This window comes from Canis lupus, chromosome 2 (assembly GCF_048164855.1).
Source record: "Canis lupus baileyi chromosome 2, mCanLup2.hap1, whole genome shotgun sequence".
NCBI classification, from domain to species: Eukaryota; Metazoa; Chordata; class Mammalia; order Carnivora; family Canidae; genus Canis; species Canis lupus.
Genome location: NC_132839.1, coordinates 40,009,869 through 40,028,098, shown reverse-complemented (window position 1 = coordinate 40,028,098; position 18,230 = coordinate 40,009,869). Strand labels below are relative to the sequence as shown.

Here is an 18,230-nt window from a genome sequence, read left to right as displayed (position 1 = left end):
TCTGAAATAAATAAGTAAATCTTAAAAAATAAAAAATGAATATGGCTGTTTGTTGCAACATTATTTACCGTAAAATACAAAAGACCAAAACAACCCAAATATCCATCAATAGGAACCTGGTTGAATAAACTATGGTACATTTGAGCAATGAAGTACTATATAGCTAAAAAAGGAATATTTCTGTGTACTCTTATTAAGTGCTTTCCACGATATTTGGTCAAATAAAAGTGGATGGAGAAAATATGTATAGTATGCTAATATTTATTTGTCTTTACTAAAAACCAAATAATGGAAGGGTAAGATTTAAAAATAAATGGCTACCTATAGGAGAAGCAAGGGAACAAAATGGAGATTAGAATAAAAACTAGACTTGTTTGAAACTTATGTATTTGACTTCAGAATCCTTTTATACAGTTCCAAACAAAACTAAATTCAAAAAAACTAACAATAAAAAAAATGAATCTGTGTTCTCAGTCAGTAGCATAAGCACACATCAAGGAACTCTAGTGACTCTAAAACACCATAATTTGACTACTTTTTCTTGGTAGAATGTACTCTAAGGATAGAAAGAAATATACAAATCTTGAAATGTGGGACGCCTGGGTGGCTCAGCAGTTAAGAGTCTGCCTTCAGCTCAGGTCGTGATCCTGGAGTCCTGGAATCAAGTTCCAGATCAGGCTCCCTGCCTGGAGCCTGCTTCTCTCTCTGCCTATGTCTCTGCCTCTCTCTGTATGTGTATCTCATGAATAAATAAATAAAATGTTTTTTTAAAAAAATTTTAAACTTTTCAATAATCATGTTTTTAGTGCTAGTATTAGTATTGTTATTTTGGGACTGTTGTGTGGGTATCATGAGATTGAATCGGATGGATAATTGCAATGAGAAATAAGATTTTTGGCATGGTTGGAAGGAAATAGAGATATAAGTTTGATGTGATTAAGTAAAAACTCCGTGGTTCTAAATTTGAATCAAAAACATCAGTATGATGTTATGATATGTTGTATCTAACAACTGAAAAAAATTAAAAACAATGATCAAGATTCAGAACAACCAATTGTACTATATGGAGCTCCTTTTGTATCCTTGTAAACTTATTTTAAAAAATTGAGACAATTAAAGAAATGTGAACTCTGAACATTTGATGTTAATGAATGATTTTTCTAGAGGTGATGACATTAATTTGGTTATATTTTCAAAAAGTCTTATTTTAGAAATATACACTGAAAGGATGAAATTATATCATGTCTGATATTTACTACAAAATAATCTAGAGTTAGTGGTTGAGTCTGGATGATAGGTACATGGGGGGGCATCATTAAGCTATCTTCTCTGGTTTTGCATATGTATGAAATTTTCCATAAAAAAATTAAATTTAAAGGCCTCCTAATAAACTTCTTTCTGTTGGTTTTCTTTACTAAATTCTAAAGTGTTATTTTTGAGACGATATAAAAGTATTATGAGACTGTCTCGTGTATTTTCAAGTTTAGCCTTTAAAAAATTTTACAGTGTAAATCAAACTTTGAGAAATAATACAATCCTTTAAAAAATGCAACTATTACTCATGTAATTATTTGATCAGCTTAAAACTTTTTTGAAGCCAAATCACTTTTCCTTCAAACTTCTCCAAGTGAATAATAAATTTTTGTTTGGTTTGTTTCCAGATAACCTTTTTCATGCTGCTCTCTGCAGTGTGTGTAATGCTGAATTTGGCTGGTTCAATTCTCTCCTGTCAGAATGCTCAGCTAGTCAACTCCCTAGAAGGCTGTCAGTTGGTGAGTAATGAAATGCAAACCTTTTAGAAAAGGTCATAGGCTTTGATTTTGCCTGAAAGTAATTTCAAAAATAAATTTGATTATATCCTTGGATTTAGTCTGATGTCTTATAATTGCATAATGAATTTTTTGTAAGTCAAATGATTATGGACTTTAATGACATCTACAAAATACCTTCACAGCAACATTGAAAAACCGGGAGCTTATGGCCTAGCCAAACTGACATAAAAAATCCATCCTGCCTTCCTTTTAGATTGATACATCTTTGACCGACTCCATTATCAACTGGAAGGAATTTAAGTTGATTCATTTCTAAAAATTATTTCAAACTAAACCTTGTCCTACTTGTAAGTCAGTTGCTAATAGTGTATTTCTAAGGATCACAGTATAGTACTGTTTGAGAGCAAATGTTTTTAGTAATGATTATATTTTGGCATTTGTTGCATTGATTTTTCTCTGCACTGAATTTTTAAAAATAAATTTTGTAAGTCAGTTTTAAGTGCCATATACATATAAGTTTGATAATGGGTACATTGAAATAATTTAGTTCACATTTTGTTTTGTTTTCAAAAAGTAGATTATCTTTTAGATCTAGGAAAATGGTAGACAGTGTGCTATGTACATAGTATGAGATCAGTACGTAGTTTGCCAGATAGAAGCTTCATTCCATATAGTGACTTAGCTCCCGAGATGGTAACATGTGCTTCCGGGTGGGACAGTCAAGTTCAGTAAGGGTTAGTTTAACTCCGGAATATGACCACAGCTGCCAGAGGTGGACACTTGCATTTCCTGATTTATCCTGGAGACGCAGGGCTACCTTTTAGAACTATTCTCCTCCACAGCTGCCTGTGCATTTGCTGGGCCTGCAGCTGTGATTTCTGAGAGGTCAGGGGCCATCCTGAATTATCTGCTGCTTTTCTTGTAGCAGAGCCATGCTTCCTTTTATTGTGGCCATGCTGTCTGAGTTCAAAGGAGCAGCTGTTGGGAAGCCTGCTGCTCTCTACAGTTTTTATCCATCAAAGCTAGAAGGATGAGTGTAAGTTGGCACAGTTTCAATGCAGAAGCACCTAACTGAGCTCCAAAAAACTCATTGTGAGAACTCTGTCTTGTTATTTTCTGTTCAGTGTGGCCTAGACCACACTGATCAGATTTTATCCTGATGTGATATATTGAGTATCCTTGGTATGGTGCAGTATTGCTCATGACTTCTAATAATTGATAAAACCTGGAGCCCCACCACCATCAGAAAGTAGTTTATACTTTCATAGTTCATACTTTATACAGAAAGTAATTCATACTTTTATATACCAAGGTGGTATAGCGCCACCTTACCAACTTGTCTCCATAGCTAGGGTCAGCCCCTTTATTCCTAAATACTAGGTCCTGTGAATATAATAACATCTGGCAACTGACAAGGAGCTGGCCATTTTTTCCTCTGATCCCCATTTTTTAATGCAAGGCCTTGTGTGTGGGACACAGTGTTTAGGGTGATGAGAAGTGACAGTGCACAGTGGTCTAGACCAAACAGAAGGCCCACATTGTACCCTGCCTAGAAAGGCTGATCCCTTTAGGTCTTCATCTCAGACCCTCTTTTCCTATGTCACAGCAGCATGAAATGATAAAGCAGGTAGATTCAATTTCCTTTATTCCTTTCTGCCTTCAGGAAACCCCTAATTAAATTAAAGGAACATCATGTACACAAGTGCACTTTCACATACATCTTGCTTATATAGTACCATGGAATCATCAACATTTTTCTGACTTTAAACCTTAATCCTAAACTTAATCCCACTCTCTTTCCAGACGCTTTTTTAAAAAGATTTTGTTTATTTATTGATTTGAGAGAGGGGGATGGAAAGGGAGAGAGAATCTGAAGCAGACTCCATGCTGAACCCAGAGCCCGGCACAGGACTTGATTTCACAACTGGGAGATCATGACCTGAGCTGAAACCAAGAATTGGATGCTTAACTTGCTGTGCCACCCAGGTGCTCCTCCATTCCAGACTTTAATCAACTTTTCAAAAATATTCTTAGAAGTTAGCCTCCAGATGAGTTTTAAATTTTTTGGGTCAAGGCTCAAAAGGAATAGATTTGAGAGTTGAACTGGAATCACATTAAAATTATAGATTGACTTGGAAGAGAATTCATGTGTTAACAATACCGTGTTTTCCCATTCAGGAGCATTGTTTGTGTTTTCGTTTCTCCAAATTGTTTTTATAAATCCTTCAGTGCAGTTCTTATTTTCCTTTAGGACACCTAGTGCATTTCTGTATCTATATGTGTGTTTGTCCTTTTCCTATGGATTATTAAAAATTAACTCATTTAATCTGCATATGTATGTATATATACTATATATATATATATTCCAAATCCTCATCCCCTTCTAGAAAGTTTTTGGTAGTCAGACATTTTGTATGCTTATTTTATGTATTATCATTTTTACACTCATGGGGAGTCTATTCTAAACATCATTATTCACATTGCTTTTGTCAGCCAGCCGTGTAGCTTGGCGACATTTGTATAACAGCATTTGGAGATCTGCCCAGCTGTTAAATAGAGAGCAGCAGAGAATTCCACTGGATGGATGGATGCAGGATAATTTATTTAACTGCCACTTAATGAAGGACAGGTTAGGGATGTTTCTAGTGTTCTGCTAAAACAAACATGGCAGAGAAGATTACCCTTTGTGCACATTCATTACTCCACAAATAGAGTGGCTGTGCTGCTGCTGTGGGAACTGACCTAAGTGTAAGAGGTACAGTGGCCAACCAGAGTAGAATGTGCGAGCAGATCTTGAGAAAAAATTACTAAGCGTGTCCTTTCAGTCAAAGCTTAAGAGTGCACTTTAAATTTAGAATTTTATTCCTGTATTATCCTCCAAAGATGGGACACCAGACTCTTGCCAACAGTACATGACTGTGGCCGATTTCCCAGATGCATGCAAACTTCTGTGTATCATCAGAATGTTTTTTGGTCCTTACCAGTCTGACAAAAGTGGAAGATCTTAATGTGGAATTTGCATTTCTTTAATTAAAAGTAGGGCAGCCGGGGAGGCTCAGCAGTTTAGCGCCACCTTCAGCCCAGGCTGTGATCCTGGAGACCCGGGATCAAGTCCAAGTCAGGCTCCCTGCATGGAGCCTGCTTCTCCCTCTGCCTGTGTCTCTGCCCTTCTCTCTCTCTCTCTGTCTCTCTCTGTCTCTCATAAATAAATGAAATCTTTAAAAAAAATAATTAAAAGTAAAGTTGAGCATCTTGTATGTTTATTTAGATGTGATTTCTTTATTTGCTAACTGCCAGTTTATTTGTGTTGCCTATTTTTCTGTGAGGATGTTGCTATTCACAATTGATTTGTAAATGCACTTCGTATATTAAGGAAATGGCCCATTGTTATATGCGTTTTTGTTATATATGTTTTTTTTGTTATATATGTTTTTTCATAGTTTGTTATTCTTTTTTTTTTTTTTACTTTTTTTTTGGTATTCTTTCTTATGTGGTAATTTCACATACTCAAATTGATTTTATTCGTTTATATATTTCTACCCTTATGATTTCTGGCTTATATGTTTTGTCTAGAAAAGCATTTCCCTATCCAAAATTATAAAAGTTTTCCTGTTTCCTTCCCAGAATCTTAGGGTTTCACTTTTTAATATTTATATATTTCATAGATCTTGCGTGTAGTTTGCTATAAGTATCATTATGTTTTTATAGTTTTAATAAATACACATGTGGACTTTCCGTATTTCTTTTAAAGTTTAGTGTTATAAATTTTAAATAACTTGCTGCTCTGGTGGGTGCATTTTTAAAAATTATTTTTTTTTCTAAAGATTTTATTTATTTATTCACAAAAGACACAGAGAGAGGGAGATAGAGACATAGAAGGAGAAGTGGGCTCCACGCAGGAAGCCTGATGCGGGACTCGATCACGCCCTGAGCCAAAGGCAGACAGACACTCAACCGCTGAGCCACCCAGGTGTCCCTAAAAACTATTATTTTTTTATTGCAAGACGCCCCTAATGGCAGATAAGATTTTTAGTGATTTTTTATTATTTATATTTAATAGTATGTGCCATTGAATGTACAATTGAGTCTTTGATCCATAGTCTGTCAGAGAAATTAATTATAATATTGTCTCTGCTTTCCAGTGTTTGTGTTTGTTTTGTTATGCCATGTAGTTATTTTGTCTAAAATTATCAAAATAACATTAGATATTAATGACATTTTGTTGTCTACATTTTGTTCCTGAGTATAATGATTTACTGTCAAACATGATGCTGAACGATAGTTTCAGATAGCCATTTTATAACGTGAGGGTGATAATTTTCCATTCATATTTTACTAACAGTCTTTAAAAATCAAATGGAGGTTGAATTTTATCAAGTTTTCTTTGGACATCTGTTAAAATTATATATTTTTTATTTTGATCCATTGGTATGACAGGTTATACTCATAGATTCTCCAAATTAAGCAACATAGAGCATAATTGGAATGAAATCCCCATAGTCTTTAAAAATATTATTGGATTCTGTCAGTTTACTTTATGTATTATATTTCACTTTCATTCGTGATTTTTGTTTTATATTTTTCATTCAATTCATGCAGTTAATTTATAGTTTTTGGTTTTCTCCTGCCCTTCCATACTTTGTTTCATGATTGTAGTAATTTCATAAAAATTAGTTGAATAAATGAAACCTGGGGAATTTACTGTTCCTTGATGGATATTGACACTCAAGTATATATTTCTCTGGGTCCAACACTATTTTATAAAACAGTTATTTGGCATCATTTTCTACTCCAGCTTTTTTCTATTTCTTTCCAAACTTTTTTTTTTTTTAAGAGTTTTATTTATTTCTTCATGAGAGACACACAGAGAGAGGCAGAGACATAGGCAGAGGGAGAAGCAGACTCCCTGCAGGGAGCCTGATGTGGGACTCAATCCCAGGACTTTGGGATCACTCCCTGAACCAAAGGCAGACGCTCAACCACTGAGCCACCCAGTTGCCCCTATTTCTAAGCTTTTGACAATGTCTGTATTATTAACATGTATTGATCTTTCCACATTTATTAATAGAAAGTAATACATTGAATTGTCTTAAAAGTGTCTTTGGTCAATATCTATGTTCTTACTCCTTTTATTTGTATTCATACTGCTTTATATTTTCTATTTCTCTTCCTTTCTTGTTATATTTTTCCAGAAATATATCTATTTTGTTTATTTGAAATGTATCCATTGAAAAATTAAAAACTACAGAAGTATAAGAAAACCCCTTATTATCTCAGGTGGCATGCACCCTTATGGAAATTTCTATATGTAAAACTGAGAAATAGCCTCATATCTAGTCTGTGTTTTTGATTCCTGCATTAGATTCTATGGATGCAACTTGTACACATTATGTAACAAGCCACCAACTGCAAGGTGCTTACATGGTCTCAAACTTCTAATTTCATAAATTATGCTGGAGCCCATAGTCTTTTTTTAAAAAAAAGATTGTATTTATTTATTCATGAGAGACACAGAGAGAGAGAGGCAGAGACACAGGCAGAGCCTGACATGGGACTGGATCCCAGGTCTTCAGGATCAGGCCCTGGGCTGAAGGCGGTGCTAAACCGCTGAGCCACCCTGGCTGCCCTGGAGCCCATAGTCTTATTATAAATAAGTCTGTAGCCAAACCTGTGTATATTTATGTAGGATAGTTCCTAAAATTTGGATTGATGATGGCCCAAAGGCTAAATGCATTAAAAGTTTTGATAGATACTGCTTTCCAGAAAGGATTATGTTCATGCATACTTCCACCTGCAGTCTGTAGGAATGAGTATGTCCTACTCCATGCCAGCATTAGATATTACCAATGCTGAAAATGTTTGTGATTCTGAAGGATGAAGAATAAAATCTCATTATTTTAATTTGCATACTCTGGTCACTAGGGAGGTTGAGCTGCTTTTTTTTGTTTTTCCATAGGAGCAGCATTGAAGGAATAGATACACTGGGAAGAATTGAGTTCTATGAAGATCAAGTTTTTAAATCCAAAAATGGATTATTTCTTTCCTGTTTTCAGGTCTTTTGTGTCATGAGGGAAGTCTTACAGCTTTCTTCATGAAGTGGTTAAACATTTTATATTAACTTTTCTCATTTGTTTGCAGTTTTTGATGCTAATATCAAGGGTATTTTTCTTCATTATTTTTTTTATAATTGCTTATTGCTATGCTATAGGAAAGCTATTGATTTTTTTAAATTAACCTTTTCATTTTGAGATAATCATGGGTTTGCAAACAGTTGCAAGACATTATACAGAGAGGGACCCTTGGGTGGCTCAGTCAGTTAAGTGTTTGCCTTCGGCTCAGGTCATGATCCTGGGGTCCTGGGATTGAACCCCACATGGGCTCCTTGCTCTGCGGGGGGTGGGTGAGAGAGGTCTGCTTCTCCCTCTCCCTCTGCTGCTCCCCCTGCTTGTGCTCTTTCTCTTTGTCAAATAAATAAATAAATTTTTTTTAAAGAAGAAATTATAGAGAAAGACCTATGTCACTTTTCCCAGTTTTCCACATTACTAACATTTTACTAGGCTACTTTATACTGATACAGTGAAGATGCAGAACATTTCTACCACCATACAGGTCCCCTCATGTTGCTTTTCTATAGCCATCATCACTTCCCTTCCACCTCCACTCCCTCCTTAACCCCTGGCAACCACTAATCTGCTAGAATACTCCATTTCTGTTATTTTTTTAATTTTCAAAATGTTACATAAGTGGAATCATACAGTATGTAACCTTTTGGAATTGACTCTTTTCAGTCAGCACAATCCTCTGGAAATTCATTCAGTTAGCTGCCATCTACCAGGAATTTCTTCCTGTTTACTCCATGGAGTGAGATTCCACTGTAGGGATATACCACTGTTGGTTTAACCATTTACCTGGGGAGGGACATCTGCAGTAATTCCACTTTCTATTACAAATAAAGCTGCTATGAACATTCACATAAAGGTTTTTGCATGAACATAATTTTTCATTTCTTTTAGATAAATACCCAGGAACACAATTGCTGGATTGTACGGCAGGCACATGTTTAGGTTTTTTTGAGACCCTGCCTAGCTGTTTTCCAGATTGTCAATCATATTTTACCTTCCGACCAACAGTGTATAAGAGGTCCCATTTCTCTGCATCCTTGCCACCATTTGGGGTTGTCACTTTTTTTTTTTAACTTGAGCCATTCTCATGGTATGGAGTTATGTCTTGTGGTGGTTTTCCTGATGAATAGTGATGGTGAGCAGCTTTTGCTGTGCTTCATTGTGTTCCATATATCCTCTTTGGTGTAGTGTCTGGTCATATCTCACATCTTTTGCCCATTTTCTTTATACTGTTGAGTTTTGAGAGTTCTTTATATTCTAGATACTAGTCCTTTGTTGAAGATGTGCTTTGCAAATGTTTATCCCAGTCTATAGTTTGCCTTTTCATCCTCTTAATGGGATCTTTGAAAGAGCAAAAGTCTTTAATTTGATAAAGTCTAATTTATCAATTTTGCTTTTATGGATCATGCTTTGGGTGTTAAGTATAAGCATTCTTTACCTACCCCTAGATCCTATGAATGATTTTCTCCTTGATGGGGCAAGAGTTGCCTTTCCCCAATAGGCCTCCACTGATACCTGCCTTGCTAGGAAGGGTGAGAATCCATCATTATTGCTCCCCAGGTGGCTTATACTAACATGGGGTTGGGAGGTGGTCTCATTACCACTGTGTGGTGCTCATTTAACCTGGAAGAGGAGGGATTGCACCTCCTATTGCTGGGTGCAGTGGAAACCCAAATTCTCCTTGTGGTCTTCTCAATACTGTGGGTGTTAGGGAAAGGGGTATCTGTCTTCAGGTCTTCCTCCAACTACAGGATATATGAGGCAAAAAGAAAATCCAGGAAACTCATTGCTGTTCCCTTCCCTGGGTCCTGGGTCCCTAACCGGTCTGTCTTTATACTTTCCAGTCTTTTTTTTTTTTTTTTCTTTCCAGTCTTTTAATATACATTTGATACCTAATGTCCAGGGTTTTTTTAGTTGTACTTAGAGGAGTAGGAAAAGGTACATCTCTATCTTTACAAAAGTAGAAGTGGTATTGATTTTTGTTTGTTTTCTAGAACTCTTTTTATTCATTCTAAAAGTTTTTCCAACATATCTTTTCATGTCCAGGTGGACTGCCATATACCTGTGAACTTAAGGGTGTTGCCTGTCTATTATGCAAATTTATAGCTTGTATATTTTCTCTTGGCTTTTTACATTGATAAAGTTTTTTAAAAATTTTATTTATTTATTCCTGAGAGACACAGGGAGAGGCAGAGACATAGGCAGAGGGAGAAGGAGGCTCCTCACAGGGAGCCCGATGTGAGACTCAATCCCCAGACCAGGATCATGCCCTGAGCCAAAGGCAGATGCTTAACCTCCAAGTCACCCAGGTTTCCCCATTGATAGAGTTTTAAGTTGGCATTCAGTACCCTGCAGTGTAATAGGCTTTTAATCTAACCACTGAGCTTCATAGAAAGACACAAGGGAAGAGGCAGGGCATAAAGAAGGGAGAGCCCCTTCATATCATCAGGTGGCCCAACAACTTCCCTTGCCCTTATCTACAAAGCTGTGTACCACTCTCACAGAAGAGGTTCAAGTATGCACAGGCTACCCTGACTCAGAAGAGCCATGGCCTGTTTTCCAACAGTTTTTATAACATGTGGGAGTCTCAGAGGCCCAAGGCCTGCCTCCCAACACACAGCTTTCCTGATAAGGTGGACTCCTGAAGGGCGAGTGAGGCGGGCAGAGCATTCCCACACTGCTGTGTAGTGTCTAAGAAAGCAGTGTGACATAAGAAGCCAGAACTTCCAGGTCACTTTCCCAAGTACATCTGGATCAGCCCAAACTTTCTGTTACCTCTTATTCACCATGAGGATACACAAGGGAAAAGTTTGGTTCATAAGAGACCTTTTTCATACCATGTTTCATTCCTGACTTTCAGGGGGTTCAAAATGAAAGGGGTTGACCTGAGGAGTCACCATTTAGCGTAATGGTTGCTGTCAGCTTATGAGAAAAAGTGCCCTTCATAACTCACAGCACTTCCGTCTGGCCTGGCTCTTGGAGATTTTAATTTTAATCAAGAATGCATGTAAATTTTATCATCATCTTTCGACATCTGTGAAGCTGACCATACAACATTCCTCTTTTAGTTTATTAATGTAGTGATTTGCATTAATAGATTTCCTAATGCTGAACCAGCTTTGTGTTATGGAAATAGGTCCTCCTTGGTCCAAGCGCTTCTGACACAACCTATTATGCTACATTCAAATTGCTAATATTTTATTTAAGAGTTGTATGCCTAAATTCATACATGAGACCAATCTACAATTTACCTTTAGTTGTGACTTGTGCAGTTCTTATATTGGAATTATGCTGCTTTCATGGAATGAATGTGGAAGCATGTGGTTTGATCTGTGTTCTGAAACCATTTAAAGATCCCAGGAATTATTACAGTTTGTTACATTTTGGGGAGTTGATTTGGCAGCTTTTAAATTTTTACATAGGGTCATTGTGTTATTTATGTTGTTTTGTGTACTTTTGTTTATACGTATCTTTCTAAAATTGTGTACTTCATCTCTTGTATTGTTATAAGGCTACAGGTAATGTTCTTTAATAATTAAAAAATGACTGTTTAGCAAATCTATAGACATAGAAAGCATGAGGAAAGGCTGGAGGGCATGAGGGAAGATGGGGGGTTTGGGCAGAGCTTATGGTTTATTTTTGGAGTGATAAAAATGTCCTAAAATTGACTGTGCCTGTATAACTCTGTCAAGATACTAAACACCAATGAATTGTAAACTTTAAATAGGTGAATTGTATGTGATTTGGACCCCAATAAGACTATTGTAATTTTAAAAGCCTTTTGGTTGATGTCTTCTCAGTTTTCTAATGCTAGATTATGCTTCCTCTCCCTTACCTTCTAAAAAATCGTTTTCCCCTCAAAGAACCAGCTGCCAGTTTTATTAACCATGATTACTCTTTGAGTTGTTTCGTTGACCATGTTTTATTTTATTAACCCTTTCTACTTCCCCAAGGACTATTTTGTTCACTTTCTACCTTTTGTAGTGGAATGACAGAGGTACACAGGGCTCTCTCCCTGAGTTTCATTGAATTACAATGAGATGATAATTCATTGTTGCTTTGCTGTTTAATCTAAGCATTACTGAAATTTATAATTTCCTGTTTTCCTGTTTCCTGTTTCAGCTTAACTTTCTAGGTACCTAGATTTTTTTTTTCGTTTCTTTTTTTTAAAATCTTTTTACTGTTAATTTCTAATACTATTACATGAAAGCATGTGTCTTTTAAATACATATGTGTATATATGTATATCTTTTCTCAGTGTGTTAGGTTCAGAATTAATTCACAGATTTTTGTGTGGAGAGCTTCTCAAAATATAAATTCAATCCAGTGCTTTCCATTGCACCTGGAATGCTGTTCAGAGAGCACTCCTTGTGGCCTGTGAGTTCTTTGATTGGGTCACTCCTATATATATATATATATATATTTTTTTTTTTTTTTTAAAGATAGTATTTATTTATTTATTTATTCATGAGAGACACAGAGAGAGGCAGAGACAGGCAGAGGGAGAAGCAGGCTCCCCACTGAGCAGGGAGCCCAACATGGGACTCCATCAAAGGACCCTGGAATCACGGCCTGAGCCTAAGGCAAACGCTCAAACCACTGAGCCACACAAGTGCCTCAGGTCCCTCCTCTTTCCTGTTTCTGTGGAGTCCTTTTGCCCCACTCCTCCTCCATCCAGCTTCCCACTTACCCTCCAGGCCTCCTCATTTTTCTATTCTCCTACAGCTTCAGGTGGTGGTCCTTAACATCCCCCACCCTTCCTTATAGCTTATCTTGGTGTGACTTCCTCCAGTATGGCTTCCTCCACCCCAGACTTCCCATGCTTTCCCTTCCCCTCTCCCCACCTTTCCAGGGGTGCCCCTGGCCCCCCACCCCACCCCGTCCCCAGCCATGGGAGCTCCAGGCTCTTTCTCATCTTGAGCTGCTCCTACAAGCTGCACTCTCTGCATGGGGAGGGTGGGTTGGGGTGGTGTTCATCCTCCCAGGTGGCCAGCAGTGGGAGGTTCTTTCTCATCTTCTAGATTCCAAGAGTAGGTGGTACATCCTCAGAGATGATCCCTGAATCACCCTAACCCAGAGGCTCCCCACCTGTGATATTCTTCCCCTAGGGCATTCTTTTCCTCCAGAGACTGGCCTCTCCCTCATCATTTCCTACTTGGCAAAGCAGCAGAAGGGAAAAGACCACCTCTGTGTTATACCCTGGGCCTGGTGCCTTTCCCAACCCACAGTGCCTTTGAGTGAATCAACCAGTGAATGGCTCCTGGCTGCTCTTTTCCTAAGAGCCCCAGAGGAAAGCAAAAAAGGGATTTTAAGTTAACATGCTGTTTTAGGTTAATTACAAAACAAACAAACAAACGAACAAACAAAAAAACATTGTTGGTTTTCAAAAGACTTTTAAAATGCCTCATCACGTTTTGTTTCTTTTTTTTTTTTTCACGTTTTGTTTCATTTGAAGCTGCTTCTGCAATGAAATAGTACAGCATCAAACTTGTGTTTAAAAATCCTTTCCTGTGGCTTTATTTTATCAGTTCATTCTGCAAAAGTTTTGGGTTTTGGTTCACACTTTTCTTGCTTTTTTAAAACTGTAATTTTATATCAAAGTGTGGTTGCCACACAATGTTACATTAGTTTCAAGTGTACAGCATAGTGATTGACAATTCTGTATGTTATTTCTTACATTGCTTTTAAATGATAGCATAACAGAATGCTCTTCAAATGCAGATCATTATGATGTGATGCATTATGTGTGTTGATAAGTATTTGTCTCAAATGAAAAGATGCTGTTTCCCTTTTTAAATGTGAAATAAAATATCAGAAAGGGAGACAGAACATGGAAGACTCCTAACTCTGGGAAACAAACTAGGGGTGGTGGAAGGGGAGGAGGGCGGGGGGTGGGGGTGAATGGGTGACAGGCACTGAGGGGGGCACTTGACGGGATGAGCACTGGGTGTTATTCTGTATGTTGGCAAATTGAACACCAATAAAAAATAAATTTATTATTAAAAAAAGAAATAAAATATTAATAGTTCTTATTATAGAAGACACAAGAAATACATAAATTAGAATAAAAATGAAAGTTTCCCTCCCACTCTCTACCTCCCACTCCCTGCCATCCTGTGCGATTACTTTATGATGCATCCAAGTCTCTCTGTATACATATATATTTATGTACATCTATGTGTACATGTATATGCACAGAGAGATTTTTTCACATAGTTTTTTTTAAAAGATTCTTTATGTATTTGAGAGACAGAGATCATGAGCAAGGGGGAGGAGCAGAGGGAGAGGGGGAATCAGAATCCTTGCTAATGCAGGGCTTGATCCCAGGACCCTGGGTTCATGACCTGAGTCAAAGGCACTTGCTTAACCTACTGAGCCACCCAGGCACCCCTCATATAGTTTTTTTTTAATAGACTTAAATAATTTTGTCTCATTTCCCTACAGAATGATATCATTTTAGACATTTTTCCCTGCTCAATGATATTATTTCAGACATTTCTGTGGAAGTATACAATTGACCCTTGAATAGTATGGGTTCGTTTTTATGTGGATTTTTTTAGATAGATACGATACTGTAAATGTACTTACTCTTCTTTATGATTTAATAACATTTTCTTTTCTCTAGCTTACTTTATTATAAGAATAGAATATATAATTCATATAACATAAAATATGTGTTAATCAACTGTTATTATTGGTAAGGCTTCTGGTCAACAGTGAAGTTTTAGGGAAATCATAAGTTATATGTGAATTTTGGACTATGTGGAGGATGTTGGCATCCTAACCCCCAAGTTGATCAACTATATGAAGGGAGTCCCTCATTCTTTTAAAGGCAGTTTTGGGGGGCAACTGGGTGGCTCAGTCAGTTAAGCAGCTACTATTGGCTCAGGTCATGATCCTAGGGTCCTGGAATCCAATCTCACATTGGTTCCCTGCTGGATGGGCAGCCTGCTTCTCCGTTGGTTCCCTGCTGGATGGGGCAGCCTGCTTCTCCGTCTCCAACTCGTGTGCTCTCTCCTGCTCTCTCTCGCTCTCAAAATAAATAAAATCTTAAAATAAAAATAAGGGCCATTGTGTGCACTTCCCCTAGCACACCATATTTATCTATACTGAGAGGCACAGACATGACCATATTGAACATTCATTTTTGTCCTTGTTTTTGGCAAATTTAAACACAGATACAAATTTTATTAAGAAGAAAACAAACATAATCTCTGTCACTGTAGTATGGAGTGGATTAAAATATTTTTCTTTCTCGGTATTGCCACAGGAACTAGAAACTTAGGTGGAAAAATTTCATAAATGGTAGATATTTAACTCATTTTAATATATATTTAGATAGAAGCTTGAAATGTGCTCTTTGATAGTTTTATGCAAAACTACTACTAATTGTTATGTGATGACTGCTGAGTTTCTTGAGCACTTGCTATGTTGAAGGTATTGCTTTGAGCACATTATATATGTTGATTCATTTACTCCTGACAACTATCAATAGGGCACAGGTACTATTTTATCTTTACTTTACAGGTAAAGAAACTGAGGTGTTGGGAGTTAAGTCAGAGAGCTAGCAGGTGCTGGCATTAGTCACCCTGTATTCACAACCACTGGCAAATCATTACAGTTCTGTTTATGTAATATTTTAACTTTAGAATGATACTAACAGCTAAAAAAGGAGAGGATAAGAAGCATTAGGCAGTGGAAGTAAAGACAATGTCTCATTTATTCTTTTTTTTTTTTGTCTCATTTATTCTTGATCAAAGTCAATCACTGAATACATGGGAAGTAGCTTCCTGTATAGAGAATAATTTCAAGGATCCTAAATCATAACTTCTATGTCACAGAAAAGAGAAGTGAAAACAATGTGTTGTTTTGTAAGAAATGTGAGTTCTTCTCCAGCTATATCAAGCATGTAACTGGGAGAAGTATCCTTCCCTATAAGTAAACAGTAACATGAATATATTGTGCTTACCTATGATCACATCACTGTTTTTCTGACCCTAAGTCCTTTTTAATTAGATTCATCACACTCCAGGGACAGTGCAAATATATCCTTGTCAGCTGGAGAGCCTGGCTGTCCCTGATCCTGCTGTGCCTGTTATCTGCACACTAATTGGACATCTCTAGTGTCTGCTCAGGTTTTCTGTTATGTACCTGTAACTGCAAGAACAAAATAAAAAGTGGCCTCAGGAGATATGACACCTGGGCAAGTGTTTTGATGGGAAGCAGATCACTACCTTCTTCTTTTCTTGTTTGTTTGTATTTTTGTTTGGAGAGCTTTATTTCAGCCTCTCCCCTATGAGTGCCTCCTAGGTATGATGCATGATTTCTGGTAGGTGAAGCCAGAGTACAGCCTCTTTTCCTAAAAGTAATGAGCAAAGAATATTTCAAAGTACCCAGGAGAGCAGGTGATGAAAGAAAAGCATTTGGTAGTAAAGGAGGAAGGCATGATGTACTTGGGAATTAAAACTTCCGCCTTACCTTTATTTCCAAGTCCATTTAAGGGATGCAGAAGGGATTATGATTTTGTTAGGAACTGTTACCTTCATTTATGTGCAGAAGTAGCTACTGATGAAAGGGTGTGCTGGAACAGACTTGTATCGATTTGGGAGAATGGCTTATTAAATTATCAGATTTTGTGATCTAGTTATAGCCATTATTAAAAATTAACTTCTATAAATTACAATTAAATACATTCTATTAAAAACAAAAATAGGGACGCCTGGGTGGCTCAGCGGTTGGGTGTCTGCCTTTGGCTCAGGGTGTGATCCTGGAGTCCCAGGATCAAGTCCCACACTGGGCTCCCTGCCAGGAGTCTGCATCTCCCTCTGCCTATGTCTCTGCCTTCTCTCTGTGTCTCTCATGAACAAATAAAATCTTTAAAAAAACCCAAAAATAATATATATTCTAACTCACCACTTACTTTTTAAAAAACAAATACACTCTTCTTTCCATGATCTTGAGGTTATTTACATCTATTATATCCTTATGGTAGAAATACTGTATTATGTGTTATATTAATAGTCAAGTTTCTCCAGAGAAACAGAATCAGTAAGAGACAGAGAGCTGACCCTCAGAGAGCACAGGTTTGAACTGCATGGGTGCACTCCATGGATTTTTTTTTCCCAATACAGTACTATATTGTAAATGCATTTTCTCTTCCTTAAACCTTTCATGATAACATTTTTCTTTTTTCTGTCTTACTTTATTATAAGAATACAGTATATAACACACATAACATACATAATATGTGTAAATTGACTGTTCATGTTACTGGTAAGTGTTTTAGTCAATAGCAAGCTATTAGTAGTTAAGTTTTTGGGGAATCTAAAGTTACATGCAGATTTCCAACCATGTGGATGATCGGTACCTGTAACCTCTGCATTGTTAAAGAGTCAACATATATACACATACAGAAAGTGTCTGTAGTCACTACATAAAAACACATATGTGGAATTTATTATATATGAAGAGATTTGTTATGAGGAATTGCTTACATGGTTGTGGAGGCTGAGAAGTCCCATGATCTACTGTCTGCATGCTGGACTCCAAAGACCTAAGAAACAGGGAGCCTATAGTATAAACCCCAGTCCAAGGACCAGAGAAGATGAGGTAAGATGTCCCAGCTCAACAATGAGGCAGGAAAGGGGCGCCTGGGTGGCTCAGTTGGTTAAGTGTCCTTCGGCTCATGTCATGGTCCTGGGGTCCTGGGATTGGGGACCCTGCTTCTCCCTCTCCTTATGCTACTCCCCCTGCTTACACATTTTCTGTCTCTATCAAATAAATAAAATCTGTAAAAACAACAATTACAACAACACCAATGAGGCAGGAAAAAAGAGAGTTTTTGTTCTATTTAGGCCTTCAGTGGATTGGATGATGTCCACTAACTTTGGGGAGGGCAGTTTACTGAATCACTGATTCCCATGCTAATCCTATCCAGAAATACCCTTACAGACCCAGAAATAATCCAGGCACCTCAAGTTGATGTGTAAAATTAACCATCATATGTGTACTATTGTGCTTCTCCTCACAATTCTGCTTTCACTGATGTCCTGTTGGTAGCTGGAAACTGGCCATGGTGGGAGTAGATTATTTTAAATCATGTTGCTTTCACTAAAACATTGAATTCTCTTTCTTGGAACCTTTATTTAGAATGTTAAACATCCATGTGTTTTAACTTTTTCTGTTATAGTTTTAAAGTCATAATTATAATATATCAGATACAGAAAGATTATCAGTCCATCTCAGTTCTTGCAAATTTTATTTAGCACTTTAGTGCTAATTTAAGTAAGGTACATTTTGGAAATCAGCAAAGACTAAGAATCAGGGCTTTATTTAT

The 18,230-nt window shown here is 37.1% G+C and overlaps 1 protein-coding gene across 5 annotated transcripts in view; it reads left to right on the top strand.

Annotated features, from left to right (window-relative positions):
• ENTREP2 (endosomal transmembrane epsin interactor 2) overlaps window positions 1-18,230 on the top strand; it is a 451,852-nt gene that overhangs the window by 320,033 nt on the left and 113,589 nt on the right. For all 5 annotated transcript variants that reach the window (XM_072796140.1, XM_072796126.1, XM_072796133.1 and 2 more), the window contains one exon: window positions 1,662-1,772. In XM_072796140.1, coding sequence (XP_072652241.1) covers window positions 1,662-1,772 — 111 coding nt within the window. The remainder of the gene's footprint in view (window positions 1-1,661; window positions 1,773-18,230) is intronic.